At 28.3% G+C, this 27,807-nt stretch overlaps 2 protein-coding genes and 1 non-coding gene across 4 annotated transcripts; 1 reads left to right on the top strand and 2 right to left on the bottom strand.

Moving 5' to 3' along the window:
- Positions 1-358: 358 nt before the first annotated feature.
- Positions 359-8,770, bottom strand: LOC101503794 (uncharacterized). 2 transcript variants are annotated; one of them, XM_073364421.1, is made up of 6 exons: positions 8,378-8,770; positions 5,595-5,730; positions 2,817-2,899; positions 2,568-2,719; positions 1,950-2,022; positions 359-824 (listed from the first exon to the last, which is right to left on the bottom strand). In XM_073364421.1, exons 3-6 carry the CDS (start codon positions 2,866-2,868, stop codon positions 622-624), a joined length of 480 nt encoding a protein of 159 aa, XP_073220522.1. In that variant the 5' UTR covers positions 2,869-2,899; positions 5,595-5,730; positions 8,378-8,770; the 3' UTR covers positions 359-621. The 2 variants fall into 2 exon arrangements, with proteins under 2 accessions (XP_073220522.1, XP_004489772.1); XM_004489715.4 differs by lacking the exon at positions 5,595-5,730.
- Positions 3,710-3,781, top strand: TRNAE-UUC (transfer RNA glutamic acid (anticodon UUC)). Its single transcript has one exon. It is a non-coding gene; the product is annotated as a tRNA-Glu (tRNA).
- Positions 8,771-13,539: 4,769 nt separating the features above from the next.
- LOC101503455 (protein DETOXIFICATION 27-like) lies at positions 13,540-17,649 on the bottom strand. The gene is made up of 8 exons (XM_004489713.4): positions 17,343-17,649; positions 15,775-16,316; positions 14,900-14,986; positions 14,711-14,767; positions 14,350-14,588; positions 14,123-14,241; positions 13,916-14,005; positions 13,540-13,825 (listed from the first exon to the last, which is right to left on the bottom strand). Exons 1-8 carry the CDS (start codon positions 17,616-17,618, stop codon positions 13,766-13,768), a joined length of 1,470 nt encoding a protein of 489 aa, XP_004489770.1. The 5' UTR covers positions 17,619-17,649; the 3' UTR covers positions 13,540-13,765.
- Positions 17,650-27,807: the final 10,158 nt, after the last annotated feature.

Genomic DNA, 27,807 nt, shown 5'->3' with positions numbered 1-27,807 from the left:
ATTAGTGTTCATTTGATTTCCTATTTGCAACTCTAAATTGAATTTTTTATTGGAAACATCGGTTGACATAATATTTGTGGATTCTTTTTGAAAAATAATTCTACAAATTTAATTTTACTCATTTTGAATTGTTCATTTCACGTTTAGAAATATAAAAAACAACTTTTTATCCATTTTGCCACTAATTGCAAAATACACTAACCTCATAATTCACATAATATTATACTAAAATATATACTTTTTTTAGTAAATATACATTTAAAATACATTTAATTATATAATTCAAATAAATTTTATTTTATAAAATGATGTTTGTAGAAAAAATATTCAAACATAGATTACATTAGAAATAACTTAATTGTAACTAAAAGTACATTTGTAGAATGAAGTTTACTCAAAAGTACATTTACAAACTTAATCCAAACTCATACTTATTATAAGTTCATTCATTCCATTTAGAATTAGGAATAGGCATATGTTTTTTACACATCTCATTATTTGGGACCCAATATCACCCCGTTTGGCTTCTATTTTAACTAGAAGTAAATTTGATTTTCCATTTATTTGATATAGAATTTCTATATATCAAGTAATTTCACTGCCACATTTAAAGCCCATCTATCAAGCTTGGTCAAATCTCCTATCTTTGCGTTGAAATTCACTCTCTATGTCTTTAAGAATGTCTAGGACACCAAGAATACCCAAAAGGGCTAATCCACCTGAAAAGTTGCCGCCGCCACCTCCTCCGTTACCACCGTTGCCATCGTCGTCTCGAGGGGGCAATCCAGGCCCATTGTTATCAAGCATAGGACTCTTCACTTTGTCTGTCATTTCAGAAAACGGTAGCAAATTATATTACAATAACAAACACATGGACCGTATAATTATGCAAAACATAATTAAAGAATGAAATATCATTAAGGGCAAAATAACATTTATGTACATAATTGTTGCAGATAATTTGTGTGAAAGTTAAGTGAATAGAGCTGATTGCTGGATTTCAATAGCATCCTTCCATGCATTCTGCCAAATACCAATATTATATATTTATATTATTTATTTAAAAAAGTCAAGTCACACACTTTGTGTTAGATGTTGTCATATAAAATAGCACAGCTTGTCTATTATATAGAAAGGAGGAAACAGAGTAGAGTAGTTCTCCAAAAGAAACCAAATAATGCTTGAGAATATAAAAATGGAACCTCCATGAGAAACCATCAAACAAACACACTCAGGAGGAAAATAAATCCAACAAAACTGAACCAAACCATCTTATGAAACAGATTGCAAAACACCATCTATAAAAAGAAATCCATGTTCCCTTCAGTTAAGAAGACAGATTTGAAGCTTCAAAAGAATAAACTATTTACTCAAGCATTCTTATACTAAAATCCTTAAATTTACCGTTGTTGAAAACTATTGAAGTTAGTTTTTTAGCTTCTTTGCATTGCGGATATTAGGCAAGAAAACTACCACTATCTCCTTACCCAAGTACCCGATTATATTTACATTCAGTCAAGGAGATTGTAGATCATACCAATTACTTGCATGCATGAGTATAAAGGAAAAGATACAAGAAAACAGTTATTTATGCACTTCATATGATTGCTAATTGCAAATTGAAAGTAACAAACATTTGAGTGTGCATAACCTTAAGTATCAAATATTGATGTTGGTTTCTCTCAGAAAAGAACCAATGCTTCCACATCGATTTAGTTATTTTAATAAGGACACGTGGATTTATAGAATGAGATTTATATATACATAAACTATTGAATATACATATGATGATTAGTATAGAAAATGGAAAAGGAACACATCGAGAGCTACACTAAATTGTTCCAGTGTAAATCAAACAATGGAATTCGGCAATTTAAGGATTCTAAGCACAGTGTATATTTTCTCTAACAGTATTTTTCGGCATAAGTTTTTATAGTTGGAGTTATTACCAAGAGTAATTGTCCGAGCATTGCGTGTTACAGTTTGGGTTGCAGTTGCACCAGCAGCAGAGCATTTAACATTCTGTAGAAAGGAACACCACCATGCAAGACATCAGAATATTGTACATAACAAACAATTTAGGATCAGTTTTTGTTATTGTCAATGATTTGCCATAAAATCCGAAATTTCTGTTATTTGGATTGAAAGAAAGGACAAAATATCAACACAATATTTTGTAGAACTGTATTACAGTTGTTAAATCCGAAAAGGATTTCCCTTTGTTAAAAATAATTGAACTTTAATTCAGAATCATCTTCCCTCCTTTTTTCTCACTTTCTCACCTAACAAACACTAACTCTATTACAGACTGATTGCTTGTTGCAGTCTCTAAGTATCATTTTTACTATTTTCATCTATTTTCCTACTCTATCTGTTACTTCTATCGTAAGGAGTTGAGTTTCCTTTGCTGGACAAATAATATTCATCAAGTAACAGTTTCCTTTAGGAACCTTACCAACTTTTCAAAAAGGACTCATTTGGAATTGCAATAACACACAACAGTGTTTACACTTTCCATCATAAAGCAAACAATCACCATAAAACAAATGGCAAAAGAAAAACATTACCAAGGCAGCATTACATATGATACGAGGTGATGAACTTTGAAAAGCTGCAGTCCGAAGTTTTCCTTTTCCAATGTTATATGGTAAGGGTTGCATCCCAACTATGTTTGGTCTGGAATGTTTAACACAAGCTTGAGTCCGACCTGTACTACTAGCTGCATACAATAAAAAATAAATAAATAAATACCCATGATTTATGTAATTTCAAAGACATTTCAAAACATTATATTGGTATGTATAAAATGATTGTACCTGACAATAATAGAGGTGAAGTGCCAACAGAACTTTGCATTGATGTCCACATCTTTATTATGACCAAATGTTGACAATGCTGGCTGTTAGCATAATAAGGCAGCAAACAACAAACTATGAATTTCATATACAATATATGATAAGGTGAGAGGTCTTTTTCACAACATAGGCAGTAACAAAAAAAAAGAAACTATTAATACAATAAAAAAGGAGGTATTTTTAATTTTGGAAGCGAAGCGACCTAGTCGAGCTATTGTCAAGTTAAGCAGTTCCTCTTGTCGAGCTAGACTCTACTCGCGCTATAGTCGAGGAAAGCTCGCGGGTTATTCGCGTTAAGCTGTCGAGTTAACTAGACTCGAGGAACTAATCCTTTAGGTTTAGGCAACTCCTCCTCTATGAGAAGAGGGCACTTACTTAGTTCAGTGCAACAACAAAAGAAAGGACCCTTACCCCTCTATATCCCTTTTGGGGGGAAGATCAAACTCTTTAACTCAATCTACTACTACTGTTCTCACTCATTGACATAAGTAAAAGCTACCAGTTCCTTACTCAAAGAACTCGTACCGGTACTCTTGAGTTCACAACCCTTAAAACCTTAGATTGGAGTAGAAACTCGATCCTACTAATTACGTAGAACCATGAACCATCGATCGAGTGAGTTCGAGGTGGTTCATGCTTTCTATATAAGTCGCTGTACGCTAAGGCAAAGGTTGTAATCATGCGTCATGCGTGCCGTAAGCGGGCTCTGGTGGGGGAACCCGTAGGAAGGGGGGACGACCCGCCGAATTCACATCAGAAATCGCCAGAACACAAACGAAATCTTGAATTGCGTATAGAAACAAAACGAACCACTTCTATTCTCGGAGCTGAGGTATATGAAGAATGGCTTTTTGGTCCCTTTCGTCCAGTGGTTAGGACATCGTCTTTTCATGTCGAAGACACGGGTTCGATTCCCGTAAGGGATGGCTACTCTTTCCCGGCCGCTTTCAGTTAGTGTTCATTGCTGAGTGATCGCTCGCAATCTGGCTGGAAAGGTGGTCCGGAAGCTTTCTCTCTCCCAGCAAGCAAGACGAGATCACCACTTCTCTCAGTAATGGACTTCCTTTCATTCTTCCTTAGCCTATGATGTCCTATCATAGATTATCGAACCTCCGACAGACAGAATCCCCATGCATGCGTTCTTTCTCTCCCCCCCTCCGCCATACATCTCTTTTTTTTTTCTTTTGGCCGGCATTGAACCCCACCTTAGGTGCTGAGTGGTGTCCTCCCCTCCCTAATACCTAAAAAAAAAGTTCCGTCTATGGAGCCTAAAGCTTAAACCATGGCAGTAAGCAGTAAGTTGGCCTAGTCTCTTGCCCAGCCTTCGCCTTCTTCAGTGGGCAAGTTGAAGCGTTCAACGGTTCTTCGGCCTACCACCTTTCTTTTTCAAGGTTGAGCTTGTTCAATTGAAGCTAATGCTATGCAGCCCTTCCCTTGTTCAAGAGAAGGCGAGGACTTTCTTTTAGCTACCGGCCCAAACAAAAGAGATTAGCCTCTTGATCGATCGATTGATTGCAGTACGAAGGGGTTTAAGAAGGAGGCATTGGAGAGAAGTAGGCATGGTGGCCAACCAAGGCAGTGAAATCGAGACAATCAATCGGAAGAGGGTTTAGTTAGGAGTCCGGGTTCCATCCTATAAGTTGAAGGAAGGGAGCAAAGGAAGTTCTCTTTGCCCTTAGTCTTGGGTTCAGTGAATAGGGAAATTAGGTTAGTCTTATTCCCTAGCTGAGTGAATAGGCCGATATTTCGTATAGTGATAACGCTTTATCTTTCTTATAGGGGTCTATTTTCTCTGACTTGACTCAGCTTGACCTACTTGACTCAGCGGTTAGAGTATCGCTTTCATACGGCGAGAGTCATTGGTTCAAATCCAATAGTAGGTAAGGCCGAAAGCCCCGCTTTTGCCAGCATGACAGCAAGCACGGACTGGCAGAGTCAACTGAATGACCAAAGCATCGGTTGCTTCCACTTGTGGCCTTCTTTGACCGCCTTGACACCTTAATCTCAGGGAACCCCCTCTCCTCTCTTCTTCTCTTCATGTATGTATGTGGGCTGCCTGCCCCATCCCGAATAGACGAACAGGAACAAAATGAAGAAAGGCGCGAGAGAGAGTTTATACTCAATGCACCTCCCCTCTTCCACAATTAGGTGAAGACCAGGGGGCCGGAAACCCCAACGGGAAACCTTTCACCACGCCACACGATTTTTTCGCGAAGCGCTCTCTCAGAGAGCACTCCTGCCTCTGCAAGCAAAGAGGTTTCAAAGATACCAGGCGACCAAGTGAAAGTGAACAGCACCGAGCAAATCTTCTAGAGAGCGTACCCGTTGTAGCCAAACAAAAAAAAAGAAATGAACAGCAGCATCTATAGTTGTGGACAGGTCCTAATATATTTTGTGCCCTAAGCAAACTATAAAAATAAAACTTCTTTTTCTTGCATAAACTTCGATAATCTATTCATTACAATCAAGATTCTTTAAAACAAATAATTTGCAAGTGAAGATTTCAATGCTACAGTGCAAAAACCAAATGAAAATCAATCTCAAATAAGAGGGAAAAAATCAAGTAACAATTTTTGAAAAAATCCCTTCCCCTCCATCAAAATAGGAAGGATGTTTGAAAGAAAAAAAAAATCAAAACTAAACTAAAATGTTCAGAATAATAATCAAAACAAACATTTAAACAACATAAAAGAAGAAGAAATAAGAGAAAAAGCATGGTAGGGATGAATAGAAACGAACCAGAACTAAACGATTGAGAAAGAAGGAAGGACGGTGTGGTGTTGCCGGAAGGGAGTAGGTCGGTGGTGTTGCGTGATGACAAAATGAGGATGGTTTTGGAATATTGGGAGAATAGTAAATGACGATAGAAATGAGCCTAAAAACAGAAACAACAAACTTAAATGGTTTTCCGGAGAGTTCTTAAAATGAATCGGTGCATATGTGCCGGCCCACTAACAGGATTTGGGCCGCCCGGATTTTTTCAGGGTTTTGTAGCCGGCCCACTAACATTTAAATAATACGGAGGAAAAATTATAAGTGCAAACTGCATTAAGATATAGTTTTGACTCATTGATGCAATTTTCTGGTATCAACGTAGTTGTTTAACAAATGGTTTTATTACTATTATGTGTTTTTCAATTACTTCTCACATTAAGAAAAGAGAAAGATAAGGAAAATACTTTTGTTGCGTATAAACTTAATAGTCTAACTTATTTAATATAAATAAATATTAATTTTTAGAAATGATTTTAATGGTAGAATAAATATAATTATATTTTGCATGTTTTTTATGCATCAACGACAAATATTTAATCCATATATCATTTGTATGCTAAATTATAGTTAATATAATTGTTCTTACACATTCATCTATATGACATTCAAAAGACATGCAATAACTAAATACACATTTATCTTTTAATTATTATATGAAATACCATCTTTTAACTAATTAACTCGAAATAAACATTTATCTCATGCATATTTTTCTCTTACTTAATTGACTTATGAATTACCGTCTTGTAACTAATTTATTAGTAAGTAACATTTTGTCATATGAATAATTTATAGTTAGTAGTAATTATATATATAAGAGACATACATATTTAAATACACATATCACTCTTAATTAATCAATTTGTATATGACAATTTATTAACCAATTGATATGTGACAAACATTAATCTTATATATAATTTTATGATAAATTTTAATTAGTTATTCTAATTTTCTTCAAAAAAATTTATAAAAATATTTGAAAGATACACTATGTATCAAATGTATTTTTTTTAATTAAATAATTCATGATTCACCACCTTTTAACAAATTAATTAACAAGTAAAACTTGTCTTCCAACTGAAATAGTTTAAAGATGGATGTTTGATAATTTTAGTAAATATTTGCTGAAATAGTTTTTGTTTTCATTTGTATAACATTGGTGATAGATTGTCATAATAAAAATATGTATATGTTATGTTGTAAAAAAAATTGTTTTTTTTTTACAAATACCATAAAGTTGTAATAGAAGCACGAAGATATGCACTTATATAAATATGTATATGATTACTGCTTTAAAGAAGTATATAAATATAAGTATATGATTTTTAATTATCCAATCCAGTATTTTTTCCACTTCTATTTTTCAATTATTCAATGCCTTTCATATGTCATTACTTTAGGAATTTAATTATGAGTTACTAGTCTCACGTTGACTAGAAAATGAGGTTATATTAGATATATAAAGAAAATAACCCATGAACTTAATACCTTAAAGTTTTGAGTTGAGATTTGATGTTTAAATCTCTTCATAATCGTTATAAACCTTAATTTATTGTAAACCTCAATTTATAAATATATTTTTTTTACAATCCCCTTATCTTAGCTTCAACCGTGTCCCGTAAAAATAACGTTTATGTCATACTTATTTAATAAATTAATTGATAGTAATAAATAATTGTAAAGTAGTAGCATATGTACTTGAACTTTGTATTTATAACGTGTAAACATCAATAGAGTAGTAGGATCGTTGTCAATATATGTGCTGCCAAAAGCCATATTTTTAGGCTTTAACATTAGTAAATGTACTTTTAACCATGATAGAGTAATTCCTAACAGATAAAATAGGGTGTTTTGCATGTGTCAAAGACTGGTTTGATTATGGTTTCAAAGGATAGACTAATTGTGTCAACCACTTATGACTTACGTCAGACAACACCAACAACATTTTCAAATTATAAAAAGTAAAAATAAAATAAAATTATACGTTACAACCAAAACAATAAAATATCCTAATGGATTCAAAAGACAACTAACTTCAAGATTTTTCTACTTGCCACCACTTGTTCCAAATCAAAATCTTGCCCCTCAGAATCCAACACAGTTTAACAAAGTATTTGAAGTGATAAAAGAAAAAACGGTTTTTTCTCTTTCTCTTTAGACAATCTTCTAAGATTCTAGATTAGTGTTAGCTTTTAAGTTATTACTTCAAATGCAAAAATAATAAAATATAAAATGAGATATGTGTTGTATTAATTGCAGTGGCGGAGCTTGAGCGAAAATTTTAGGGTGGCCGATATAAAAATATAATATATAAATTAAATATATAAATAATATTATATAGCAAAAATGCAACAAAATTTAAACACTTTATATGCAACAAAACTCAAATACCTTCTATGCAACAAAAAAACTAAGCACTTCATATAGACATAAAATCAAACACCTTATGTGCGACAGAAAAAACTCAAACACTTCACATAGACATACAATCAAACGCCTTATGTGCGACAAAAAAACTCAAACACTTTATATTGACATAAAATCAAACACTTTATGTACAAAAAACTCTAAAAAAAATCAGCATTTAATTGAAACTTCAAATCAAAATTCCAAACTCTCCAAATCAAAACTTCAAACTCAACGCTAACAATGTAAACTTTAAATTTCATGCTAACATAAATCAAATCTAACAAAAATCAGCACTAACTAACAAAAATCAGCAATACCAAAATAGAAAATCGAACCTTTTGAGAGTTGCAGCGAACAAAGCAGGCAGAGGCGATCTGGAGAGTTGCAGCGAACAAGCCCGAGAGCGACGAACGGGCGGAACGGCCACGGAGGCAGTCAGGCAGAGGCGGCCGCCGCAGGGGAGCGATTCGTGATTTGGCAGAGGAGCAGAGGCGGTCGCGCGTTTGTCGTTCCAATTATGGAAGAGGGAGAGAGGAAGGCTGCTGTAACTTGTAAGCAAGAGGGAGAGAATCAGAGAAGAGAACAGAGAAGGAGAGAGGCTGGATGGAAGAGAGAAAAAGAAAGAGAAAATCAAATTAAGTTTAGGTATTCTTGTAAGTAATTCTTTAGTTTTAAGATGGGCATTTTTTTGGGTGGCCGCGGCCCCGTTCTTGAGAAGCTCCGCCCCGGAATATTTGTTTATTGAATGAAAATAATGTGTTATTTATACATAGTTTATTTTAATTGTCATATAACTATCTATTTACGTAAGTAATTGAGTGAATAGTTAATTATTTATTATATATAATTAATACTTTATTTAAATTACACATTTTTTAATACCAAAAACGTTATTGGTTTTATCTTGATCATTCTGATTTTTTTAAAAATTTATTGATTTCTAACAATTAGTATAATAAAGCAAGAAATCATTTACTTTTTTTTCTTGTTAAAAAAAATGTAAGGGACATTTTTTTACCCGTTTAAAATTACCATCACATTGTAATACTTTTAAGATATTTTAGTTTTATATTTTTTTTATTTAAATCTCTTTATTATACTTTACATTAAAATTTATATATTAAAATAAAAAAAAAATTACTTTTAGGAGGTCCCAAGGCGAATATGTTTTTCTCGTAAGAGTTGCATCCTGGATATGCGATCATCTATAGCAATTCATTTTTTTATAACAAATGGTTAATTGGTAATTTAATAAATAAAAAATAATCATAATAAAAATAAAAAACAAAATTATATTAATAAAATCTAACAAAATACATTTAATAGAAGAAAAAAAATATCAAAACTAATGTGATTGAGTAGATGTGTCAAAATAAATAACTATATTATTTTAACAACTCCTCTTACTTACTTTGTAGGCAAATTAGTAGAACGGTCGAAATGAGCTAGTCTAAATGCGCCAGTATGCTAAAACACATGGCTTGAGCTTAATAGTTTCAACTCGAATTTTTTTTGGACATTTTAGCGCAGTTCAAATAAACCTGTAACCCATTCAAGTTAACATGTATGATTATCGATTAACCCCGCAACCCGCATAACCGATTTTAAAAAAATAAAAATAGTAAAATTAACCAATATAAATAAAGGTGTAAAGGAGATCTAACTCAATTAAATGATTATATATATTATTTGTGATAGACTTTAAAATTAACAAAGTAACAACTTAGTTCTATTTTTTTAACAATTCTCTCTTATTTTTTCTTCTTATTATTATAATAATTATTATTTATTTATTTATTAGATCTAGAAGAAAAAACAAGAGAATTGTTAACAAAATAGAATAAAATTGCTAATTTGTCACATGCAAAATAAGATAAAATTATTAAAATAATATAAGACATTTCTTCTTGGCAGATCTATTTAACTACATTAACTTTGATATATTTTTTTTCTTTTATTTAATATATTTTGTTTGATTTAATTATTTAATTATTTGTCATTTATTAAATTAATAATTAACCATTTATTATAAAAAAATAAATAAATGTTTAATAAACATATCCTCATAAAAGGAAAAAAAATAAAAAAAATAATTCAAATTTTAATGTAAAATACGATGAAATTTTTTAAATGAAAAGTAAATATAAATGAAAATCATCCACTTTCTTGCCTGTATTTTTACTAAAGTTGGAACTTTTTATTTAAAATAAATTATTATTATTATTATTATTATTATTATTATTTATTAGACTTTAAAATAAACTTTAAAATTAACAAAGTAACAACTTAGTTTTATTTTTTTAACAATTCTCTCTTATTTTTCCTTATTATTATTATTATTATTATAATTATTATTATTTATTTATTTATTAGATCTAGAAGAAAAAATAAGAGAATTGTTAACAAAATATAATGAAATTGTTAATTTATCACCTACAATATAAGATAAAATTATTAAAATAATATAACACATTATTTTTTCTTGGCACATCTATTTAACTGCATTAACTTTGATATATTTTTTTCTTCTATTTAATATATGTTGTTTGATTTAATTATTTAATTATTTTTTATTTATAAAATTAATAATTAATAATTTATTATAAAAAATAAATAAATGGTTAATAGTCGTATCCTCGTAAAGGAAAAAAAAAATATTTAAATTTTAAGGTAAAGTACGATGAAATATTTTAAATGAAAAATAAATATAAATAAAAATCATCCATTTTCTTGCCTGTATTTTTACTAAAGTTGGACACTTTTATATATTTTTTATTTTCTAAAGTTGCACATGTTATTAGAAACAATGAATTTAAACAAAAAGCAGGAAAAGCAAAATAGGCAAAATTAGATGAAACAAAAGGAAACAAATCAAACAAAAAAAAAAAGGAAAATATATGCAGAAAAATTACAAGAAAAACATGAAGCATGAAAAGTAAGAGTAAGAACAAATTAGCAAGAATCATAACTAAAAAATTGGAAGAAAATAAATAGAAAGAAGAGGGAGAAGTTGAATAACAAATAAACCTTTAAAACGTTAAAAAATTGAAACTGAATAACAAGTAGATCCCTTGAAACAGTTTATGCGAATGGTGTTTGTGGAAATGGGTCAATAACTGACGTATGAAAAAGTAAGTTTTTGGTTCAATGTCTACTGAGAAAACAGTTTTGTATTCTATTTTTGTACTTTCATTCTTTTAAACTTAAATATACATATTTAAAAATAATAAATTTATATTAATTTAGTTTTTATTATTTTTTACTTTTTTATTTATTAAATAAAATATATTTAATGTATATTTTTAGATTTTTAAAAATATAAAAAAATATCATTAATTTAATAAAATATTATTTAAATTAAATGAGTTTAAATTTCTTAATCTTTAATTATTTTAATAAAAATATATTTAATGTATACTTTTGGTTTTGTAAGAGTATAAAAGAAAATATATTAATGTATATAAATTTCCTAAAGAATCAAAGATTTAAAATAAAAATAAAAAGTTAAAAGGATTAAGAATAGGGATGAAGGGAGTAGAGAGAATGGAAAATTCCAAAAGCAAAATCACTCACAATTTCTTCTTCACGTCTCAGCGCCACCGATCTCATCAAGCTATACTGATGCCGTTCGCCGTCGTTACTGTTCATAAGGTTCTAAATTCTTCTCTTTCATTTTTCCTTGTCATTTCTTACAATTTGTTATTTTTATTTTACTATGTATCAACTATGGAACTCCCATGGGAGAAGGAGAATAATCTCATGTAATAAAAGGAAATAAATTAAAGAAAAATAATTGTACAATAAAAATATTTCAGGAAATGGGTAGTCGGTGGATAATGGATACAATTGACTACTATTAAATGTCATTTCTTTTAATAAAAATATTGAAACTATCAAGTGTGATACATTCTTAGTCGTTGGAATCATGTTACAGATAATTGTATCTTTAATTTTTATATTTTTTAGGAGATGGTTGTACCGCAGGAATACAATCTATTATATAAAAAAAAATTCATACTTTAAATTATCGCAAGATTGAAATGTAATCTCATAAAAATAAAAAAATAATATGTTTCAATATTTAAACTTTAATATATAATATATTAATTAATTTAAAAAAATATAATAATACAAAAAACCTTCTCACAGACCAAAATATAAACTATAAACTATTAAATGTTATTTTTTGTTGTTAAATAATAACTATCAAATATTATTATTATATGAGGTTTTTGGTATCGTGCCAAATTTGGCTTTAAGAAAGACTCACATAGCAACACTAAACTTTTATAAATATTTTGTAATTAATAACTTTTAACTTTTGGTAACAAAAAAATTATCGACAAACTATTTATTATAAGATCTTATTAACACGTATCAACTCTCTATATCTCTTAATGTGCCGAATTCTTCGTAGTGCGAATTTCCAATAATGTGACTTTGATAGTAGGTGTGGTAGATATTTCATCACGAGGCTAATAAAAGTAAATAGTAGTAGTAGTGTTGAGATATTTAATAATGAGGCTAATGACACTAAATAACCTCTCATAATATCACTGCCACCTTAAACTTCAACTAATGTAATTGTATTTGATATTGATGATCCTAATCAACAAATGTCTTCTGAATCAAAAATCGTAAGACACTAATACTAAAGTGTGGAAATATCTTAATTATAAAAATTAGTATCATTGATGAAAATGAAAGATATAGATGTAAGGGGTGTGGAAAATTATTTATTCTATTTTATTTGATAGAATATAAAAAAAAATATGATATATATTATATGTAAAGGATAAAAAAAAATTATAAATGAATTATTTTATTTTAAAATTTTAATTAATTTTTATATTTGTATAATTTTGAATACTAATTTATTAAATTATATAAAAAATAAAACTACTTTTGTGATAAAATCATAAATATTTTTTAAATTAATTATTAATATTTTATTTTTAAGTTAATTATCAAATTCTATTAATTATTTTTATATTTATATTTGATTAGATTTACATTTTTATATTTTAGATTATATTTTATAAATTGTTTTATATTTTATTATATTTCAATTTTATAATTTAAATTATATTTTATAAAGATAATTGAGTTAATTACTATTACTATTTTATTATTTTATTTTCTTACTCATCTTATATTTAGAATATAAATGTCAACTTAAAATATTCAATTATATCTTATTGATTAAAAAAAATATTGAATTCACACAGAACTTGACAATTTATTCATATTTTATCCAACAAATGAGGTTATATTCCCACCAAATTTTTTATATTAATTACCTTGGGTTTCCTTTAATTTATTTGATATTTTTTTAGTAAATGTTTTTTTCTCTTGCCCGACTTTGGAAGTAATCATTGACAAAGTCACGAAACATTAACTTATGATACAGCCAACTACAAGTTATCAACATTTATCCAATATCCAAACGTTGAAGATCATTCTTGTTTTCTTTTTCATACAAACATAAGCCTATGAATGACAATCAATGTATGGATTCTCTAACGGTTTTCATAAGGATCATAACTTACAAAATGAGTTCGTAGTTCAATCAAATTTTGGTCAAATTAGGACTTGCATGTCCCATGCCCCAATAAAAGAGACCTATGGTACTCAATTTTCTTATACCATCCACATAAAAATAAAAAACAAATAAACCCATTTGTTATTCTTATGTCCTACTTTTACTAGCAATGCAAAAAAATTCACTTTAGTTCAGGTTTTGCAGCTCCCCATTTGCTCAAATGCTTCTTTGTTCTTTCGGCCTGCAATTCATTAATGAAGAAAATTAGGAAGATTAAGTTAATTAGAATGCAAATATATGAGTAAACACATGAAGTAAAAAATTTATTTACCTCTCCTTCCCAGTCACAACGAATGGTAACCCAAGCCAATATCAAAGTTTGAATTGCTGGCCCACCACAAATTAACCCGGCCCATATTCCCTAATGGTTAATTCATATACACAATTTAATTAATTAATGTATATCATCATTATGCTAGGGAACAAATAAAATCAAAATATTCAACTAATTACAATGAAACTCTATCACACAATTTACCTCAACTCCATAGTTAAAAACAAAGCCCATCAAATACCCAAGTGGAAGCCCAATAAGATAGTAGCAACCCAAGTCTACACAGGCCACAAATCTCTGCCACCCAGATCCAATAGCCACACCTATTTAATATATCATTAAAAAAATTTATTTAAAATGCAATATATTTTTTTATTTAAACTCTCTTTGCTAAAATCAAATAAGTGAAAATTTGAATTATAAATATTTACCTGAGAGAACAGGTTGAACACTATTGAGAAGAATTGTAAAGCCTAAGAGAGGTGACAACTTATTTACCTCTTCAATGACAAGTTCATTTGAAGTAAATATATAGCCAAATTGACTTCTAAAGATCATAACTAACATCCAAAAGAAAACACTTATTGTAATTGATGTCCCCACTGCCACTGATGAAGCAAATTTGGCTGCTTTACCATTACCTGCTCCTAACTCGTTTGCTACTCTTACTCTGCACCACCAAACATTAATATCAACCAATGTTGATTTATTTATTAAATAGTTGAGACTATTTACTTTATTATTATTAATGTGAATTGCTTGTTAATGTGGAAAATAAGGATGTATTGTTACCCGGTTGCAGCAAGGAATCCTAGAGGGAACATCAACTCCCATACATTTATGCTCAAGCTGCCACATAAAAAAATTATTTTATAATTATTTTAATTATTAAAATTGTATTTTCTTTTTATTAAAAATCCATTAAAACTTATCTTCAAAATATTAGTAAAGAAAAGTCTAAATATACCCTCACTTGCTTACCATATGGTTAAAGCCTCCACAAAAGTCCTTGCATTATGTAGATTTCCGGTCATCAACATGAGTATTTTGTCATACCAAACCTCCAAACTGTAAAACAAATTCCAACAACACTTTATGAAAATACAATTAAAAAATAATAGCATAGAATAATAGAATCAATTATATAAAAAATTGCATTACCGAAATCCCTCTAGTTTATTTTAAATGTTATTTTAACCATCCATTTTTGTTCTTTTTATAAATAACAAATTTATTGATCTTTTTTGGCATGTGTAAGCAACCTTAAAATGATAATTAAAAAGAATATAAGTAGTAATTAGAATTGTCAAAATACACTATCCGACTTATTTAGGATCAATTTTTGCAAACATACTTCATTGGATCAGACAAAAAAGTTTTTAAAATACGATACTTTCTTTTTCCACTCCCAATGTCCTCTAAAATTGACTAATCCAAAAATATGTTTTGGAGCTTTTAAAAACATAAGGGATGGAAAAAAAAGTCATCTTAAAATACAGATTGAAAAAATATTCGAACCCAACACTTAACATGCTACAAGTTTTTGGGTCAACCCGACATTAAGTATGACTTTATTTCTATATGAATTGTTTATGGTTCTAGTAGTAATACTTAAAGTCCTTAACTTAATATCGGGTTTCAAAAACAAAAATGTCTATACACAATTTGAATTTGAACCACAATATCAAGAATCACAATGCAAGTGAGTTGATAGTTGAGATCCATCAATCGTATTTGACTATAATTTTCTACAATAACAAATCGTATTTGACCACAATTCTCTACAATGACAAGAATCATGACACGACCATAATTTAAGAAAAATGAAAATTTGCTTAAGAATAAAAAATAAGTACCATAGCATGACTCCTGAAGCAGCAGAAAGTTTGGCAAACTCCCAAAGACCAAAAAATGCTTCCATTGAGAAACCAGTCCATGTCAAAGGACAACCACCCAAAACAGCATACCCAAAATAACCACACACCAAAACTAACCAAGCCACATTTCCAAAACCAATAAGGGCAGCCAATCCAAGCTTAAGCTTGATCACAACCAACCAACAAAGAAAAGTATGAACCAATAAAGCAACAAAAGACACATAACCAATGACCCTATTTTTGAGTTGGCTTTGCAAGAAGAAATGCAAAGGCAAATAAAATGCATAAGTCAAGTGACTTGGTATTAGCCACATGGTAACCACTCCAGCTAGCTCAGCTATCTCTGAAGGTTGTCCAAAAAACATTAAGATTGGTGTGGTAAAAATAAACATAGGTAAAACTAAAAATCCAGTGATGAAAAGAACAACCCATGAACGTTGCATGTAAATGCCTAACATATTGTATTGTTTGGCACCAAAAGCTTGTCCACATAGTGTTTCCAAGGCACTTGACATACCTAACTGTATGAAACAAAAATTTCATGTTATTTACCAAAATATTGCTATCAGGATCATTATCAATAGAAGAAAATACATGAAAATATATATGAATGAGTTGGTACAAAATATATTTTTAAATCAAAGTAACTACATTTGATCTCTAAGCTAATAATATTCAATTTTTTTTAATTAAAAGAACAAATATTTAATTCTATTTCTTATTGAAAACCTTTTGTATTAATTGTGTGTTTGGTTTTAAAAAAACAATATTAAAATTTTGATTTTTCCATAAACATTTTTAGTGAAAATATAATTAATATTTGGTCAATTGTTTTTCCTTAAATATTGGCTTGACAAGAACTAATAAAATACTTTTGAGCTGGACCGTAAAAAGTTTATACTAAATTTTGCAGGGTTTTTTTTTTTTTTAAAAAAAAAAACTAAATATTTCCTTTTCAAAACTATATATATATATATGACTAATTAACCGACATAGTCTGTATTTTTTTGACATTTTTTCTTTATTCGAAAACATTGTCTAAATGTTATAGACAATTCTAGTCGATCTATATAATTAAAAGTTTGTGATTATATATTTTTATAAATTATATTTATTTATATATATATTGTTAATTTGAAAAAAAATTGATTTTTTTTTTTAAATTTATTAAAGAAGTCGCCATTTGCAAAACCGACTTGTAAGGGAGAAAAAAATCAGAAGCATGTAGGTATACAGTTTTGAAAATAGAGTACTTTAGTAAATTATTTTGAAATATGGGGTATTGGAAAGGAAAACCCAAATTTTGCATCAAAGTTGTTTGTTTATATTTGAAATACAGGACAAACAGAATGACCCAAAGAAGAGGCATCTAATTCCATTGATTTTAGGCCTCAAAAAGAGATTTTATTTTTTCTTGTAAATGCCTCAAACATAAATGGAACCATCATCCATGATTGGGTGTGATTGCAATAAAAACTCAAATAATTATAATTAATAACTATATATCTCAAATGTAGTTTCAAATGAAATAAAAACTTCAACTTTACCATGATACCGAAGTCGAGTCCCAAAATAACATTTATAGCAATGGCAGTAGCAGCCAACTCAGCATCACCTATGCGACCAGCAAAGATTTGTGTCATGACTAACATAGTATAATTTGAAACACGGTTGAAGATTGATGGGCCTGCTATGTGCCAAAGTTTTTTGGACTCATTCCAAACCCTTTTCACTAAAGCCACTCTTTCATGTTCATCAATATTATTTCCCAACAATGGAAGTTTTGCTTCCCCTAATGCTGATGATGCCTCCATTTTTGACATTCTTTTGGACAAATCTACCTAAGTGGTCAAGTTATTGAGGCCAAGACATTGTCAATATATAATGGATTTTATCAATATTTAACACTTATAATAGTCAATATACAATGGATCTAAAATAAGACTTAATTTTGACTTAGTACAAATAATATTTTCTACATTATATAAATAAGATTAAGCCTTTAAAATTAAAATTAAGCCTTTTAAAATTATTTTTTACATTTTGACTTAGTAATATTACTCGCATTTAAAATTAAGCCTTTTATTAAACAAGACACATCTTTGAAATTAAACCATTTATTGTGGTGTTTATAATTACTCCATCTAGAGACACACAAAAAGAGCCCACATTTTTTTTAGAAGATACCTCTTTTTTTATCAAATAAAAATAAAAGGACACCTACACATTTAGTTTTATGCCTTTATGAAAAATGGTTACTTTTGAAAAATTATGGGATACAGTGAACCTGTTTTTTAATAATATGGAAATATACATTTTTTTTCTTTATTTTTTTGACAAAATATACATTCTTTTGGGTACTCAAAATATACAATGAACCTTTTCTTAATAATATCAAAATATTTAATTTAAGAATAAGTATCAAAATAAAATATAAATGAGAACATTAAAATAAACTTTAATTTTTTTTCCTTTACAACAATCTTTTCTTTATTTGCTTTTTAAATTTTTTTCTCTAATATATCCGCATTTAAAATTAAGTCTTTTATAATATTGAAATTGTTAGGTTGAATACCATAAATTGAATTCAAAAAATGGAATTTTATATTTCTACACTTTCATCCAAATCTCCACAATTTTTGGAATATCCAACTTTATCCCTATCATTTTAATCTTTTTTTATCTAAAATTTTTGGAACTATGTTTTACCTCATACAAATTCAAAGTTTTATTTTTAAAATATTCAGTTTAGAAATTAATATACCAAAAAATTACATACTGAAAAACTTTTAAAATAAAATTTCTGATATAAAAAAAATTGAGAAGAAAATCCTCATATCGTAAATTTCAAAAACTTGAAATTTCTGATATGTAAAAAAACTGAAAAAAAAAATTTACATGCTCGAAATTTCGAAAACTCAAACTTTTCAATATGTAAAACAAATTGAAAAAAGTTCTACATAAAAAAATTTAAAAAAACGAAAATTTTAATATATAAAAGAAATTGTAATACTGGAAATTTTGGATATGCAAAATAAATCGAGAAAAAATTTCTCATACTAAAGAAACTAAATTTTCAGTATGTAAAAAAAACATTGATATGTGATAAAAAAAACATACTAATTTTGTTTAATTTTTTTTTTACAACTGTATTTTTGAAAACTCATTCAAAAATAGCAGAATCAATATAATATGGGATATAATCAAAAAGAGTGCGAAGGGTATAAGAAAGATAAGTTCGTGCAAGAGCATGCGTATTCCAAACAAATTCATGCTCTCAAGCTATAATAAGATTGAATGTATTTAAGAAGCATTGGAACAACAAAAAGTATTCAATGAGTCAATTGTTTTTCAATATTTCCAATTTTACATCTTCAATAAATTTGCTAAATGTACCTCACCTTTAAGTCCAAACATGAGTGATTAAAAAATATACATACATAAATGACATAACCCACACAACGACACAAGTAGTGAAACGATACTTTACCTGTGGCTCTATGATATTTCCCTTCGGTTTCTAAGAAAATTTGTAATAGAAAGCACTCTTCTATTGTATAACTCACTGCAACAACCACAACACAATCCTATGCTCTTCTTATTCACTGAATTACTATGGGTGGGTTGTTTTTATAGACAACTATTTTCTTTTAGACAAATTATAGACAGCTAATTTGTTCGCATTATATTATAAATTTTAGCCCCTTAACTTAATTTCAGTTAATGTTTTAGTCCTTTATTTTTTTTCTCGATTTAGTCATTTGTTCCTAACAATATCAAATAAAGTATGAAAATATGAGTTTATTTGAAGATTTGCGTTACGAATTTGATGAAATTTGTATTATATTGAAGAATATAATTAATTTTATGAGATTTGTTTGATTTTTTTTTTGAATTTTTGTATAAAAAGGATAACATTGTTGAAATTTTAAAACATAAAATATCAAATTGTCACTTAAAATTAAAATAAAGGATCAAGTCAGGAAAAAAAAAAATGACTAAAACGTTACCTGAAATTAAGTTAAGGGACCACAGATGTAATTTAGTCTAAATTTTATTTTATTTTATCTTAATAGAGATGATATATATCATTTTAATTAATTTATATAATTATGAGATCTCAATTTTAAATTCGAAACATGACGTTTAACCTAATAAGATTTATTTGTCAATTAAACTAAAATCTAATAATATCGTAAAAAAATACAATATTTAAATAGATTTATATGAAAGAAGATGTAGCATATCTTATTTGCATAACAAAATATATAGATATTTAATAAAATAAAAAATATAGAAATCTATTTATTATATAAAAATGTCCCTTACTATATACATCATTGAATAACGTCACACACATAGTAAAAAATTAGGGACAATAACATAAAAAGCCAATAATCTAATTTGGGGTAATTTTTGTAAAATTAATTAATACATCTAATAATTTGAAACTAAAATTAAATTTGAGAAATACATTTTTTTCAATAAAAAAATACATTTTTTTTTTGTTTTTTTTATAAATAAGACTTATATTTAAGGACACATTTAGTACTATATAAATGTTTTTATATAATAGAATTTAAATGAAATTATCTTATTCATTTATATAATTTTTTAGCTAAAATATTTAAGCATGTAATTAACTACAAATTTTTTACTTATAATATAATAGGTAACCGGTGAAATTATTAAATGAATATTTCTTCTAATATTTGTTCATTGAACCAATTACATGAATAACTGAATTGAGTATACACTCAAATTTATCATATATATAATCATATTAACTTTGTTTAATTCTTTTTATTTTTTTGGTACAAAAATTTGTTTAATTCTTTAATAGTTATATCAAATACTAATTATATAGTGATAATTATATTAAGTAATTAAATTCAAATAATTAATAAATTTCAGTTAACAATAAATTATTTTAGATAAGTAGAGTTTGAAACTTTGAATCGTGGAAACAAATTTAGTCAAACTTTATTTACTTTTTGAAAATTAAGTTTTGATCATTCTCCTGATAATCAGATGGTTAAAAAAAATTATACAATAATGATATTAATGCTAGATAGAAGAATAATTATTATGATTATTATTTTGACATAATGTATTATTTTATTAAATATTACTATTGTTATTAATGGTAAATTGTTAATAGAAGAAATTAATAGGAAAAATCAACAAAATAGTATTTTTCAAAAAAGTATATATATATATATATATATATATATAGGAGTCTATTTTTGAAAAAGAAAATATAAAATAATAGTCTAAAATATTTAAAACAAGTACCTATGAAATCCATATAGGAAGTACGAGTACGTGATACAATACGAATACATAAGTGTGTGAAATTTTTGAAATTTAAGATACTATATATCTTGAATATGTTAGCTTAAAAATTATATATGTGTAAAATACTTATAAAAAAAATGTACTCATCATTCTTATAAATAAATAATTATAATTTATCAATAAAAATATTAATAAAAATATTTAAATAAATATTAGTTTTATTTAATAGCTAATAATTTCAAAAAAAAAATTAATTGTCTCTTCATTGAATACCATCATTTATAAAAAATAAAAACATAATTTTTAAGTCTTATTCAATAAAATATAATTTTTCTAATTTAAGAGTAGTAACATCTTAAAGTGGATCATTTACATCTTTATTGATGTTTCAAAATAATTGTCCCGCCTTATTTATTTCCTTAATTTTCAATAGGGGTTAGAATATGTTACTCTTGCAAAGTTTGAGTCTTGCCTCACAAATAAATTTATAGCATAAGTCTGTTATCTGGTCAGTCGTAGACTTACTTTTTATATTATGATTATGACTTTGACGAAAGTTTAGTATTGTATTTTACCATACTTAAAAATATTTTATTTTATTTTAATATCTTTGAATAAATAATCTAACATATCTTTAAATATAGGCTAAATTACATTTGTGGTCCCTTAACTTAATTTCAGGTAACGTTTTAGTCATTTATCTTTTTTTTTCCCGACTTGGTCCTTTATTCCTAACAATATCAAATAAAGTATGAAAATATGAGTTTATTTGAAGATTTGCGTTACGAATTTGATGAAATTTGTATTATATTGAAGAATATAATTAATTTTAGGAGTTTCGATTGAAATTTTTTTTTTGAATTTTTGTACAAAAAAGGATAACATTGTTGAAATTTTAAAACATAAAATATCAAATTGTCACTTAAAATTAATATAAAGGACCAAGTCGGGAAAAAAAAAAAGATAAAGGACTAAAACGTTACCTAAAATTAAGTTAAGGGACCACCGATATAATTTAGCCTTTAATATATTAACAAGTTAATATGTCAATGAAATTAAGTTATATTTTGATATTTAACATGACATTTTAAATAATTTGACTTTATATGACATCGTACTACCATTCTACTTTATGATGATATATTTAGATATATCAAAAAATAAAAGAAGGTTAATATGCTTAAATTATTAAAAGTTCAATATCTAACAAAAGGAATCAAAAGATAATATAATAATTATAATAGTAATAAAAAAATATTATCTATATTTGAGATATGTATTTGCGAGTATTCGTGAAGTATCCTAACAGTATTGGACAAATTTACTTTTTTAAAATAAAATTAATAATTCTTATACTTGTAAGATATGTATTGAAGATGCAAAAATACGAGAAATATGATTGAATTGTATTTTGTCTTCTTAAAAGTTTCTTTTCAATGTGGCAGCTACATCCAATCCTAAAATGACTTTTTCTTCTTCTTCTTCTTCTTCTTTGTTGCGCGAGCTCAACAAAGATCTTCACAAAAAATAAACCTTGATAGAAAAAGTTTAGGAATATGACCGTTGAAACTTGATTAATTCCAAAACAAGTCTTCAATCAACTATTTTAGAATAATTATGTGCGAGAATGTCTAGGTGGCGCTTGAAAAAAATTATCCTTAAAATCTTCCTTGTTGAGGTCAACAAAGATCTTCACAACAAAAAATAAATAAGTAAACATTGATAGATATGGTTTGCGAATATGACCATTGAAGCTTGATTAATTCTAAAATGAATCTTCAACCAAATCTTCTAGAATGATTATAAGCGAAAATGTCTATATAGCGCTTGAAAATAATTCTCCTTAAATCTTTTGAACATATCTTCCTTGTTGAAGAGTAATGGGAACATATCATAATATGTTTTTGGATCATCAGAAACGTGAAACAACTCAATCTTTATCATATCATTGACTTTCCATCAGATTCGTTGACTTTCTTCATCAGAACATAGCTTATAAAAAAACCACTAATTATTAAATAATAAATAAATAAATTTATTAATTAATAATATAAAATATTTTAATTTTTAATATATCATAAAAGATGATATGTTGGTGTGTATTTTTAGGGTTACGTGCCACGATAATTTGTGAGTCCTTTTTTTTAATGTGAATTTGACATTATGGATTAAAGTCAATCATGTTTGATTTTACGTGAACTAAATCCAAACAAAAAAACTTATAAAAACTAAAATAAAAAAATTGTATATTTACATGGACTATAGACATATTTAAACCAATTTATTTTTAAGTTAATTTCTTTATCTTTATTGTCATACTAAACACAACATTATTTCATTGTTAAACTTAAGGATACCTATTTTCTCATAGTTCATTAAAAGTAAAACTACACAATATATACTAAAAAAAAAAACTAGAACATTTGTTATTAAAGATGACAATTAGTAGGAACTTGATAGGATATTATATTACTTTGTTAAGGTTGATTATACATTTTTTTTTAGCTTTAATTGACCTTTTAGATCATTTTTCGTAAAAAGAATAGATAGTTAAAAAAAATTAGTCGACAAATTTCAATATTTTATATTCTTTGTAGTTGATGTATTTTTGACATTTATTTTTTATAATTTTCAAGTTAAAAGTGTAATAAACACATTCCAATTTACAACGAGATATTAGACATATTATATATTTTAGTTGATTTGTTAGTTAAACTTGTTACTTAGTTACATTAACTAATTATTTCACATTAGTTGTTTATCTAATTGACTATATAAGTATGTGTAAGACATACGCTTTCAAATAATTTAACTACCTATTACAACGCTTTTTTCACAAGCGTTGTACAAGACATGCGCTTTCAATCAATTTAACTACCTATTACAGCGCTTTTTGCACAAGTGCTGTAAAAGACATGCACTTTCAAATAAATATCATTTACTTTTAATTAAATAAAATCAAATTTAAAACAAATTTACGAACCCTCATCACCTCTACTCTGGGAACCCTCATATCCTCTACATACTGTACGACCATCTACGTTTTCTCAGGTATTTTTTACTTTGTTTTTGTCAAAAAATATTTAGTTTTTTAATAATTGAAAACTAATAAATTGTTATATATTATTTTTTTGATTTGTTGATCTGTTCTGTTTTAAAATCTTTTCTGTTTTGAAATTGTTACTAGATATGTTGATATTGGTTTCTTTTTGAAACTTGTTGATATGTTTTGAAAGCTTATTATTTTTGTAACTGCATTTATATAGGTCGTATAATATGGATATGAAATGGATGTTTGCCAACCGATTGTCAAAAGAGTATGAAATTGGAGTGAAGGAGTTTGTTGAGTTTGCAGTGAAGAATGCAAAAGATCCAAATAGAGTCGTTTGTCCTTGTTTAAAATGTTGTTTTGGAAAACGTGTTAGAGAAGATGAATTAGAAGGACATCTAGTATGTAATGGAATTGATCAAAGCTACACATGTTGGATAAGACATGGTGAGAAAAAAAAGGAAACATTAATTTTGAGAATGGTTCGATATATGCTTCAACTGACTTCGATACAGATACATATGAGCCGGACCGAGTTGATGAGATCGCAAAAGCAGTTGAAGAAGATCTTCGAGATTGTCCTAAAATGTTTGAAAGTTTGTTGAGTGATGCAGAGAAACCATTATATAATGGTTGTACTAAATTCACAAGACTGTCAGCGATATTAAAGTTGTACAACTTAAAAGCGAGTAATGGATGGTCTGATAAAAGCTTCACAGAATTATTAACACTCATAAAAGATATGTTGCCAGATGATAATGAACTTCCTAGTCGAACCTATGAGGCTAAACGGATTTTGTGTTCTATTGGCATGAGTTACGAAAGGATTCATGCGTGTCCTAACAATTGCATTTTATTTCGAAACGAATATGAATTACTTAAGGTGTGTCCGAAATGCAATGTCTCTCGATATAAGAAGAAAAAATCAACTTCAGCAAAAGTCGTGTGGTATTTTCCTATAATACCAAGATTTAGGCGCATGTATCGCAGTGAAGAAAATTCAAAACACTTGACATGACATGTAGATGAAAGAATTAGAGATGGAATGTTTCGACACTCTGCAGATTCCCCACAATGGGCAAAAATTGATCACGAGTATCCTGAATTCGGGATAGAGTCAAGAAATCTAAGACTTGCACTTTCTACTGATGGAATGAATCCACATGGTCTTCAAAGCATCTCACATAGCACGTGGCCTGTGATTTTGGTAATATATAACCTACCTCCATGGTTATGTATGAAGCGTAAGTTTATGATGTTGTCTCTGTTAATTTCTGGACCCAAACAACCGGGGAATGATATCGACGTATACTTGACTCCTTTAATTGAAGATTTAAAAATTATGTGGGAGACAGGTGTGGAAGTTTATGATGGGTATAAGAAAGAATGTTTCAATTTGAGGGCTATGTTGTTCGGCACAATTAATGTGAAAAAAATGTATTTGATAGTGTTATTGGTACGTTACTCAATGTTCCAGGAAAGTCTAAAGATGGCATCAACGCAAGATTGAACTTGGTCGATATGGGAATAAGAAATGAATTGAGTCCCGTAAAGAAAGGAAATCACACATATCTACCTCCAGCCGCTCATACTCTATCTAGAAAGGAAAAAATAGTTTTATATAAATTTCTACACGAAGTTAAAGTTCCAGAAGGATACCCTTCAAACATTAAAAAGTTGGTTTGTATGAAATACCTCAAGTTAAAAGGTTTGAAGACCCATGATTGTCATATTCTAATGTAGCATTTGCTACCAATAGGTATACGTTTCATTTTACCTGAAAAAGTTCGACTAGCCTTAACTAGATTATGTTTCTTCTTCAGGAAAATTTGTAGTAAAGTGATCGACCCTCAGAAATTACCGACATTGCAGAGGGAAATTGTTGTTACTTTGTGTGAGCTTGAAATGTATTTCCCACCATCGTTTTTTGATATAATGGTTCACCTTACTGTTCATCTGGTTAAGGAGACACAACTTTGTGGGCCAGCTTATATGAGATGGATGTATCCGATAGAACGATATATGAAAATATTAAAAGGGTACGTAAAAAGTAGAAGTCGACCAGAAGGTTGTATTGCTGAACGATACATTGTTGAAGAGGCTGCTGAATTTTGTACTGAATATCTGTCCAATGTTGAATCCATAGGGCTTCCCATGTCTCGTCATTCGGGAAGACTATCAGGAGAAGGGATAACTGGAAGGAGACTACTGACTATATCAAGGACAGAATGGGAGCAGGCACAATTGTATGTTCTGCACAATGATGATGAGGTTCAACCGTATGTTACAATACACATTGATCAGTTATCTCGTTTGAACATGAATAGGAATCAAAATTGGATAACTCGAGAGCACAATCGAAGTTTTGTAACATGGTTAAAAAATCACATAATGTCAAAATTTGATATAGACCCCGGATCAATTTCAAATAGATTGAGGTGGCTAGCAAATGGTCCGAGCTTACATGTCTTTTCTTACACTGGTTATGTTATTAACGGCTACACATTTTATACCAAAGAACAAGATGATCAGACCACTATGCAAAATAGTGGAGTCACTCTCGTAGCTGAAGCGATGCATGTCTCAAGTGCAAAAGACAAAAACCCAATATATGCAAATCTATCATATTTTGGGGTTATCGAGCGCATATGGGAGTTAGACTACACAATGTTTCGTGTTCCTATATTTGGTTGCAAGTGGGTCGATAATAATAATGGCGTTCGGATTGATGAGTCAGGATTCTTGCTTGTCGATTTTAATAGGGTGGGATACAAAGACGAGCCTTTTATTTTAGCGTCGCAAGCTCAACAAGTGTTTTATGTCACTGATCCTTCTGATGATAAACGGTATGTTGTCCTATCGACCAATAAAATAAGTGATGATAACAATAATGATGAAGATGTTGGTAATGATCTTTTATTTGCAACATCACAACAATCACATGAAATTGATTCAACTGATGATGGTTTATATCTTAGAGATGATCATGATGAGGGAATTTGGATTAATCCATCGTTTCGTATTGTAAATGGACAAACAAATGTGAATCCCACCAGGAAAAGAAGAACGACATCTTAATTGTTTTATAAAAGCCATGCATGTAATCTGAACTGTGTTAATGTAAATATGCATGTAATCTGAATTGTGTTAATATAAATATGCATGTAATCTGAATTGTTTGAACATTTTTATATAAGCAGCCATGTATTTGATTTTCTGATTAATTTATTTTCTGCTTATATTTAGCTTGATTTGAGTGTTTTATACTAAGTTCATGTAATTTAATATAAACTAGTAATTTACATGAAATGAACTGAATTGAAAAAGAGCCTTAAATATAAAAATAAAACAATGAGGCCTTTTACAACGCTTATTTGAATAAGCGCTGTAAAAGACCCTTTTAAAATTAAAATAAAGAGGCCTTTTCAGCGTTTTTTCAAATAAGCGTTGTAAAAGGCTTTAAAAATAACATTCATATAACATAATAAAACAAGGAGGTCTTTTACAGCGCTTATTGGGAAAAGCGCTGTAAAAGAGCCTTTTAAAAAATTAAATAAAGACGCCTTTTAGAGCGCTTTTCAAACAAGCGTTGTAAAAGGCTTATAAAAAAGCGTTGTAAAAGGGTTTTATATATAACAGTAACCGCTTCAGTTTCCTCTTCATTA

This window comes from Cicer arietinum, chromosome 8 (assembly GCF_000331145.2).
Source record: "Cicer arietinum cultivar CDC Frontier isolate Library 1 chromosome 8, Cicar.CDCFrontier_v2.0, whole genome shotgun sequence".
Taxonomy (NCBI): Eukaryota; Viridiplantae; Streptophyta; class Magnoliopsida; order Fabales; family Fabaceae; genus Cicer; species Cicer arietinum.
This window is presented reverse-complemented; position numbering and strand designations above follow the sequence as displayed.

What these genes read in the sequence shown, in the direction of transcription:
- LOC101503794 (XM_073364421.1), bottom strand. Translation starts at nt 2,868, where the DNA reads ATGTGGACATCAATGCAAAGTTCTGTTGGCACTTCACCTCTATTATTG. An exon ending in TTCACCTCTATTATTGTCAG is followed by an intron (nt 2,720 to 2,816) that starts GTACAATCATTT and finishes TATTGTATGCAG; the next exon opens with CTAGTAGTACAGGTCGGACT. An exon ending in TCATATGTAATGCTGCCTTG is followed by an intron (nt 2,023 to 2,567) that starts GTAATGTTTTTC and finishes TCCTTTCTACAG; the next exon opens with AATGTTAAATGCTCTGCTGC.
- LOC101503455 (XM_004489713.4), bottom strand. Translation starts at nt 17,618, where the DNA reads ATGTCAAAAATGGAGGCATCATCAGCATTAGGGGAAGCAAAACTTCCA. An exon ending in GACTCGACTTCGGTATCATG is followed by an intron (nt 16,317 to 17,342) that starts GTAAAGTTGAAG and finishes TGTTTCATACAG; the next exon opens with TTAGGTATGTCAAGTGCCTT. An exon ending in GTTGTGACTGGGAAGGAGAG is followed by an intron (nt 13,826 to 13,915) that starts GTAAATAAATTT and finishes AATGAATTGCAG; the next exon opens with GCCGAAAGAACAAAGAAGCA.